At 36.3% G+C, this 9,633-nt stretch overlaps 1 protein-coding gene across 1 annotated transcript; it reads left to right on the top strand.

Moving 5' to 3' along the window:
- Positions 1-840: 840 nt before the first annotated feature.
- Positions 841-5,719, top strand: LOC146002122 (uncharacterized). Its single transcript, XM_083139845.1, has 3 exons — positions 841-1,290; positions 2,146-4,539; positions 5,017-5,719. The coding sequence occupies exons 2-3, from the start codon at positions 2,160-2,162 to the stop codon at positions 5,286-5,288; spliced, it is 2,652 nt and encodes an 883-aa protein (XP_082995971.1). The 5' UTR covers positions 841-1,290; positions 2,146-2,159; the 3' UTR covers positions 5,289-5,719.
- The last annotated feature ends 3,914 nt before the right edge of the window (positions 5,720-9,633 follow it).

The raw sequence follows: 9,633 nt of genomic DNA, 5'->3' as shown, positions 1-9,633 counted from the left end.
AGCTACGGGCCTGGTAAAGACTGAGATTTTGGTACTATTAAAGTATAATGGAAACACCTAGAAATCATATATTTCGCACTTTTTTAAATTGCTAAAGTACTATTCTGCATTGCGGAACATTTCCTAAGGTGAAAAAATGAATTTCTAACGAAAATAATGTCTATTTCTTACATTAACGAGTACTTACTGTTGTTTCTTATTTCCCACAAACCATCCACGGGTAGCCCCCAAAACCATTGATGTTAGCCCAAAAATTCATGATAGCCTCACGAATCATCACGGGGACGAGGTATGCCTACTAGGTTAGGTTAGGTTCCATTAGCACTCCTTTCCTTCAATTTAGCATATACGGACAACATCAGCTTGTAGGAGCAGCAGCAATATCGCGTATTGTGCACTCGTGCAGAAAGCAAATGGCGGCAGCGGCAATAGCACGTCGGAAATAGATTTTCGTAGAAAACCACATGCATTTGCATTAAAATGGATCAAAACTACATTCCCGAACTTCAACAACGCTACAGAAAATGATTGCGTAAGTACTTTCTCCTGTAAATTTGAAGAAATCCGTCTCCGGTATAGTAAAGTGTTACCCAGAAAGCAAATGGCGGCAGCAGAAACAGCGTGTCGGACAGAGATTTTCGCAGAAAAATACATGTTTTCGCATTAAAATGGATCAAAACTAGATTCACGAACTTCCACACGCTACAGAAAATGATTTCCCTAAGTACTTTCTCCTGTAAATGGGTAATTCTCCAAAAACCTAGCAATATCATGTCCAAGTATAATAACTCAAGAATGACTTGACGTAAAAAGTTTACTTTTCTTTTAATTTGTAGAAGCAGTTGACCTCTAGCCATCCCAATGTATACAAAAAGAAATAGTTAATTATTTTTTAATATAAAATATGTATAAGGGTCTAAAAGTCACTCTCCTGGTATGTCCGGATCTTTTGTTAAAACAAACTATACTCATTTAAAATGTTATCATTAACATTACATAAGTTTCATTAATATTATTCATTTTTACATAGTTGAAGGTATAAAAAAACTTTTTTTTTTAAATTTAATCATTTGACATGATCCTGTTACACCACTTCAAAGTGGGTCCGAAGTTTTCATGTCACTCTCCTGGCTCAAGGAATTTTTTAAATATTTACAGTGAAAGAAAAGGATTTTTTGGTTTGTTATCTGGCAACAATGTTTCTTTCAGCCATCTTGTTTGAGCTGTAGAGTACTGTGGAAGAGCTACTTGTCCTTGTGTTTTTATCAAATTGGGAAGTTCCAAATTCAGGTTCGTAACATATTTTGCTGTCATTCTCCTGGTTAACTTATTTATAACAAATAATAACCCAAATATTTTGAAATAACTATGATTATGTGCCATTAAGCAATGTCATCACCTGACAGAAATTTGTAATCTCAACTTTTGCCCTAGGCTTTGATTATTAGGCCTAATCCATCCAAATGTCACACTCCTGGCTGTCACACTCCTGGCAATAATATCACACTCCTGGTATTTCTTGTGCCAGGAGCGTGACTTATCAGCCAGGAGAGTGACACTTATCACATGAAGGGAACAAATTCGGATCAATTTCATTGTGTACATTCGATTTGTAAGCCTATACAGCTGCTGTGCACTATCACAGAGTAATGGAGCTTTTACATCAGGCCCAAGTTCTGAATTTTACAATTTTTATCAGGCCATTTTTACTTACCCAATATTGATCCTATAAAATACATAAAAATATACTTTTGAGCACTGAGCTGGGTGACCATTCAGCAATTCTTAAATAGTGCAGCCTACATTTATATAGGCTAACTTTTTCAATTGTTTCTATGTGTTAGCATTTTGGCCACAAACTATAATCAAAATTACAATTTAAGATAGCACAAAAAAAAAATTATCATTAAATTGAATCTGGCCATAGGCTATTTCAATATTGCACTGCAGGGTATATTTAAAACCTAGAAAAAACCCATACCTAAAGAGATTTTTAACTAAACCTAAATTACATTTTTAATTACCTTTATTGGACAATTTATGCAATTTGGAACACACTGAATTATTCAGTTTGATTTAATTAAATAAAAATAATATTAAAATAAAGCCATCAAATTTGACATCAGTTTAAATAATTTCTTTCAGAGTCATCACTAATAATGGCAGGAAAGAAAAAAAAGACAACACAGTCTAGAGAGGAGAGGCTAATGAAAAAGAGAGAAGCTGAAAGGAAAAGGTACGAGAGATTGAAAAATGACCCACAAAAATTGGAAATTGAGAAGGCCAAGTGGAAAACAAAATATGAATCAAGAAAAAACAAGGGAACAGTGAAACTAATTACACAACAATCAACAAGAGACCAAAGGGCTACAAGGCAACAGTGGAGAGTGCGCCAAAAGAAACACAGAATGAAAAGCAAAATTCAACAGCAAACAAACCAGTTTGTAGAGAATAACACACCCTCTGATAGTGACCCTGATGATCCAAGTCAAGAACTTGATCAATTAGTAAATGGAGAACCTGTTTCACTATCACCAGAAAGTAGGCAGGCTACTCCGGATCCAAACACAAACCTCACCAATGGAAGTCCTCGAATCCAAATTGTTACTCGTGCCTCAAGTAGCATAACTCCAGACACAAATAAGTTCAGCGATGCATCTTTATATGTCATGTCGAAAAACTCCGATGGCAGGATAGCTGAAACAAGGAAACGAAAGCGTCGTAATGATGTACGGAAATCGAGAGAACTGAAAAGGCTGAAGCTGGATTTAGATGCATGTGAGAAAAGAGCTGAAAAATATCGGAAGCGTTATGAAAGGCTGTTGAAGAAAGAAATTGAACAGAAAAGAAGACTGAATAAGGAAGAACAGATGACACCTCGCACAAAAGTTAAACATTTTCTCCAAGGCAGAACTGTTGATGAAGATGTAAGACGAGAACTGTTCACAGGAGAAGTCATTAAGTCACAAATAGCTCACACATTCAAATCCATCAATTCTTACAAGACCAAAAAATTCCTGAAGGAGTCTCTGAGTGGAAAGATAATAAAAAAGTATAGGATGCAAAAAGCATTGCCGTTTATCCGAATTCGTACTGTGGTTGCCCACAATGAGAATAAATTGAAGCAAAGGATCAGGGAAAAAGTTGACCATTTCTTTCATGATGATGAAAATACCACCGTCAGCCCTGGAAAAAACGATTTCATTACCAGAAATAAAATTAAAAAGCAGAAAAGATACCTCAATAATACAATGAACGAGCTGCATAAACGATTTAGAAGACAGAACCCTGGTGTTTCTATAAGTTATTCATTTTATTGTAAATTACGTCCGTTCTGGGTTGTCAAACCAAGTCTTAAGGGCAGAGACACATGTTTGTGTAGAGTACATCACAACATGGAAATGCTAGTCGATAAACTGAACAAGAGTAAGGTGATTGATGCACAGAACCCAGAAGAATTGGCTGAAATTTTGTGTTGTGAGAAAAATCGCGAGGCTTGCCTGTTGAGAAAATGTAATGACTGCAACGAAAACACGATTCCTTACAATGACTTCAATGTAAATGATACTTTCACATACCAGAAGTGGATGTTGCATAAAGAAAAACGTAAAATCAAAGACCAAGAGAAAACTGTTCAGATTATCAAAAAGGATGCAATAACAAGTACTATTGGAAAAGCCATTGATGATTTGGAAATGTCTATTAAGAAGTTCATGATCCACATTGCAAACATTAGACATCAGCACCAGTATTTAAGAAAGCTTAAAGAAAATCTGAGTTGTGAGGAAGCATTAATTCACATAGATTTTAGTGAAAACTATGCACTTAAGTATGCTAAAGAAGTCCAGTCAATGCATTTTGGTGCTTCAAGGAATGAAATTACGCTTCATACTGGTGTAGCATACCACATGACTGAGGACAACACTTCAATAAAACCAGTTTCTTTTTGCACACTGTCAGAAAGCCCTCGCCATGATCCATCTGCAATTTGGGCACACCTTGAGCCTATTTTGACAGACGTGCTACAAGATAAAAGAATTACAGCTCTCCATTTCTTGTCCGACTCACCATCCACTCAGTACCGAAACAAAAAGAACTTTTACCTACTTGAAAAATACCTACAAGAGAAATTCCCCAGGATCAAAAAGGCAATTTGGAACTTCACAGAAGCTGGTCATGGAAAAGGTGCCCCTGATGGGATAGGTGGCTGCCTGAAACGTACAGCGGATAACATGGTTTCCTTGGGATATGATGTTAACAACATCATTATTCTTGAGAAAATTTGGAAAGAAAACTGTCCAAACATCAAATTGTGGGTTGTTGAGGAGGACATCATATTGAGGGTTGATTCATTTTTGTCATCTGCGGGCGATTTCAAAGCTGTGAAAGGAACAATGAAGGTTCACCAGGTCACAGCTGCACTTGGAGAGACTGACACAAAGATGAACTACAGGACCCTAAGCTGTGAAGAATGCAAGGCTGACAAAAACTGTGAGCATTATGGAATCTTTGTTTCAAACTCAACTCATCTGACACAAGGTAAGAAAATTTCTTTGATTTTATTTGACTAAGTTTAGTCCACATTGTATGTTCGACAATTTTTTTTTTTAAATTTTTCATCTACAATTTATAGTAGATTTTGTAGTATACCTACAATTTTAGTTTTTGATATAAGCATAAGTAGGCCTACATAAATCTAATACCGGTACCTACTGTATGTTAAAAGTAAAATAAATTAAATTGTCTTGATTTCTCAAATTGTTAGTAGACAAAGGATTAAAAGATATAAAGAACAATGCATACTTTAATCATAGAATAAGATAAATAAACTATATATAAATGAAAAATAGTAGAACTCTAAGTGGGCTATATAATGAGGTCAGCAGTTAAAGGCCAAATTTAATTTCAAATTATTTAATTTTTGCAATAATTTAAAGTAGCCCTGCTACTAACATTCACACATTAAAAGTTATCATTATATAGTAAATTATATGTTAGATTTTATTTTAATTTCAGCCCAGCTGATGCAGACTTACAATATAGGAGAATGGGTCATATTTCACTATGAAAACCTGATATTCCCTGGAGAAATAATTGAACTTGGACCAGGGAAACTTTTCATCAATGCCATGGAACCAAGCAATTCCAAAAGAACATCCTGGTCTTGGCCGAAAACTAAAGACATCCATGACTACCCCATCGAAGATGTCATAAAAAAAATTAACCCTCCAACACCCATTGGAAGCAGCCATAGAGTTGCAAATTTCTGCTTCCTGGACAGTTTTTAGGCTAAACCAATACCTTGTTTTTTGGCCGCTCCATATAAAGCTTTCGTTGTGTTTTATATTTTTGGCTCAGCTTCAAGTTATGGCTGATCTAGAGGCTTTACTTTATCTTTCAACAGCTGTATTCAATTTTATAATTTAGTAAATAATAATTTTTCTATTTTCCTGGAATGTGTGTGTGTTTTTTGGGGTAATATTTTAGCTAAGCTACAACAGTACTAATTATGTCACTCTCCTGGTATCATCCGTCACTCTCCTGGTGGCTGAAATTTAAATGCCTTGTTTCAACCACTTTGGAGCATGAAGGTGTATTCCCCTTATTTTTCCCTTGTTTATGATCTCATGTAGAGTAAGTGTGATTTTTTTCAGATTTTTTAGAACAGTTTTGAAATTCGCAAATTTTTGCTTTCAAAATGTTCACTTTTTGGAGAATCACCCAAATATGAAGAAATCCGTTTCCCTTATACTATAATGTTACAGAGATTTTTCACTCATTACCTTATCCACTTTATTGTCGCGATTAACCTCGTTAGGTACAAGTTTTCTAAAATATAGAAAGCAGAATGGGCACCGCATCTATAATAAAAGGAAAGATACTAAATGTGGACTTTAAACAAAAACTCAACTCAACTGGACATTTAAATTTTCACTGATTTTCGTCTTTTTTATATTTTTTTCCTTGCTGTAGAGGATATTGCAACGAGAGATGAAATAGAACTGGGTAACAGTTTCATACATCGGAGACACATTTCTTCATTTTTACAGAAGAAACTACTTACGGAAATGAGTTTCTCTAAGCATAGAACGGTAAAACTGCCCTTGCCCTGGCCAGGGTTCGAATCCCAGACTTTCGGCAACAAGATCGTGAGTTTCATGAAAATAACTTCCCTTCCAAAGAATCGAATTCACCAAATCTTTCTTACGTGAATAACTTCCTCCAAATTTCCAAGCACTTTATACTGGTGTCATTTCAAGCTGCAGCAATCCACTGACATGTAATATTACCTTAATTTGTTGTACATTTATGAGCTCATTTGGCATGTGCATTCAATGGCTCTTTATATTTATTTGTAGGTTTTTGCACAAATGTCGCAGAGAAAAATTTCCAGAAGCAAATGCGATATCTTTGCCACGAAGTTTGTATTTGCGTTTGCTTGTGGCCCTAATCCGCCCTAATCTGTGCTTGTGCCTTTCAGTCGCAATGTTGCTAACTAACAACTCTCATTTTTGTTTAAAGAAAACGGCATATTCGCTTACGTCCATAGCTTCTTTCTAAGGCTAATAATTTTTCTGGGTTGGCTACTCTGATTTTGTGAGGCCCCAAAATCTGGATTTCATTATCACTTCCGGTGCGGGTCCTGGGATATGTGGAAAGAGAAATTTCGCAAGGGAGCTTGGCGCTTGGCTCGGAGCGCGAGGTTCGTGGCGGTAGAGCTTTGTTTTTGATTGGTGTCGTGTGCAGCGATCAGATTTATGCAAGAAGTGCTGGACTGAAATGCAAGAACAAGAACAATCGAGTTCTTAATTGAGTGAAGAAGTAATCATCGGTAAGGTAGGACCCACTTTTGGTCTTTCATGTTTCCTTCTTATAACAATCATTTCTAAAATGTTTTCAAGTATATTTTCCTTTGCAAGTAGCAGTGGCAAGTGACAGCAAAATATTTTTAAAAATTCAAAGTTGTTGAAACGTTATTTAATGCGTTAACACTGTCGTTGAATAAATATTACAAGCAGATATTTTTTTTATGCAGCCGACACAAGCGAAGAGGTAGGCAGTTTCGTTTACCCTGAAGGGATAACAAGAGAAGAGGGTGGCCAAATAAAGTACAATGCAAGGGAAGACTTTTTTTGGGTTTAGGACAAAGAGGGTTATGGGGTTATTGCGCGGGCCATGTCTGTTTCAGGTCTGGCGGAACATGCCAGTGTTGTCACATTGGATTGGCAGAAAAGAACTAAATTGCGCCTAAAATTGGGATTCTATTCTCTCAAGCAACTACATTTATTATAACCTGTTTATATGTTACATAGTAACCTGTCGTGTTGCCGGGTCCCAAACAAGGATCCTATGTTCTGTTATCACGTAAGGGTGTCTACTAACACAAGGGGTAGAACAAACTAGGATGCGAAGTATACACACTGAATGAGAGAGGTCACCTTTACTTATGTTTTTTTTCTTGAAAGCCCCGTAGTCGTCATCCTAACACGTTACGAAGCCAGGTGACCTGATTGTGGTCATGTCAATGTTTCCTGGTCATCTTTAATTCATTCTCCATACATTCTCATCGTCACGATTAGCATAGATCAGAACAAATGAGACGAACATATTCAAAATTTAAATTATGTTTACTTGCACATACAGGTGTCAGAAATTCATTTATCTAGAAAGCCAAGACTGGAATTAACTACAACCATTCCTTTAGTTAGACAACAGATAACAATGGTGTTTTCCTCGGTGCGAGGAAGTCTTGCTACAAAAACTAAGTTGGCAGCAATAGAACATACCAAACTGACAGTCGCTGAAAGTGCGGAATTCTGTCGTCTGCTCACGGCACAAACGTCAGACTAACCCGAAAATTATGGGGTTCTTCTAGCCCTTTTCACCTCATTTGCAAAATAAATAAATAAATTTAGAAAAAAGTGATGAAGAATTGACAACAGGGCTCGAGCACTATTCGTTGTATTTTTCGCGATGTCTCATGATTGGTAGTTCTTTCTGGAGGTGTGTGCATAAATCAGGGGTTGAAAAAATACAAACAAATAAAAAAAACAGAAGTGAACAAAAATCTAGATCGATGACATCTGGTGGGTGGGGGAGAACATCTAAGACACAATTATCGTGCTGATGGCCGGTAACAACACTTTTGAAAACGTCATGCCACTGCCAAGTAAAGAAGCGGTCTGGAGAGACATTGAACCACTCTCCATGACATAGCCCCCCCCCCTCCCTTTCTTTTTACAGATTTAAGCAACTAATGGAAATTATCGCACTTCTGTGCCTACCCTGCTAGGAACTCTACGCTTCGCCACTGCTTACCACAGAAATTCAAACCATTGTAAACTTATTTTACTACATTGTGCTTGCTATGATTTAGTTCATTGACCTATGTTCTTGGAAACTTCTTTAAGGAGATGAAAATATTTACATAAATTTATGAACTTATTGTTGTGATTATCTTTTTTTTTCAGCACACTACTTGAGTCTGTGAACATGTCGAAGCTTTATGAACCGAGCACGTTGAATTTTAGTTGGTAAAGCTTTCTCTCCTCCCGATATATAAATGACACATATTTTACTTCGAATATTATTTGTTTTGTGCAAAATTTACATCCGAGAGGACAAGCGCCACTGTTGTTTCAATATTTCTTTCCATTCGGGAAAATGCAAACACATTTTACATTTCACAACATAGGCTATTCAAGTGCAAGGAAAATTCCGTATATTACTTAGAGGAACTAATGGTCCACCTGTAACATGTTGTCGTGTAATCACAAAATAAATATAATAAACATCTCCTTACATGAACAATAGCGCCAAATCCGAGTATAGGAAAGTTGTTATATCTCTTTTTAGTATTTAAAATAAATACATATTTATTCAAAAATTCTATTTATGCAAGCAAATTTTCTCCTCGCAGAAACTTTAAGCAACGTGAAACTGAAAATTGGAAGACAATATATTTTACGATTCCAGGTGACATTTGTTTAATGTTTGTATAATAATGTAATGCTGTTTAAATGTAGATGTAGGCTATAAGTTCAAAATTGGAAGACAATAAATTTTAGGATTCCAGGTAAAAAAAAATCTTTATATAATAATTAGGGGTGTGCGGGACCGAATTTTCTGGGTCGGGACGGGAAATGTTTGAAACTTCCCGAATATCTGAAAATCTCGAAATTTACACATCATTTTCACCTTAGTTGATTGTTTTCGCATTTCTCGTACACAAAGAACGACTATTTAAAATGACCATTCGGTATTTCTCGACTGCTCGGGATCCAGAAAAGTTTGGATCGGGACGGGAATTTTTTTTTCGCCATCCCAGTCCCGACTTTTCGGAATCCCGCACATTCCTCAAATGATGTAAATGCTGTGTGCGGGATCCCGAAAAGTTGGGACCCGGATATCGGGGAAAAAATCTCACGTCCCGATCCCGAATTCGGGAAATGATTTCCCGACTTTTCGTTAACCTAATCAGTCGAGAAATACCGAATGGTCGTTTTAAAATGAAGTGTGAAAATTATCGGAAATTGTTAGTTTTTATTCCAGAAATGCAAAAACAATGACTTAAGGTAAAAATGACGTGTACAGTGGGATCCATGAGTATTACCTTGCAAATTGTCCATCACC

This window comes from Lepisma saccharinum, chromosome 1 (assembly GCF_977018435.1).
Source record: "Lepisma saccharinum chromosome 1, izLepSacc3.1, whole genome shotgun sequence".
In the NCBI taxonomy this organism is placed as follows: domain Eukaryota; kingdom Metazoa; phylum Arthropoda; class Insecta; order Zygentoma; family Lepismatidae; genus Lepisma; species Lepisma saccharinum.
This window is presented reverse-complemented; position numbering and strand designations above follow the sequence as displayed.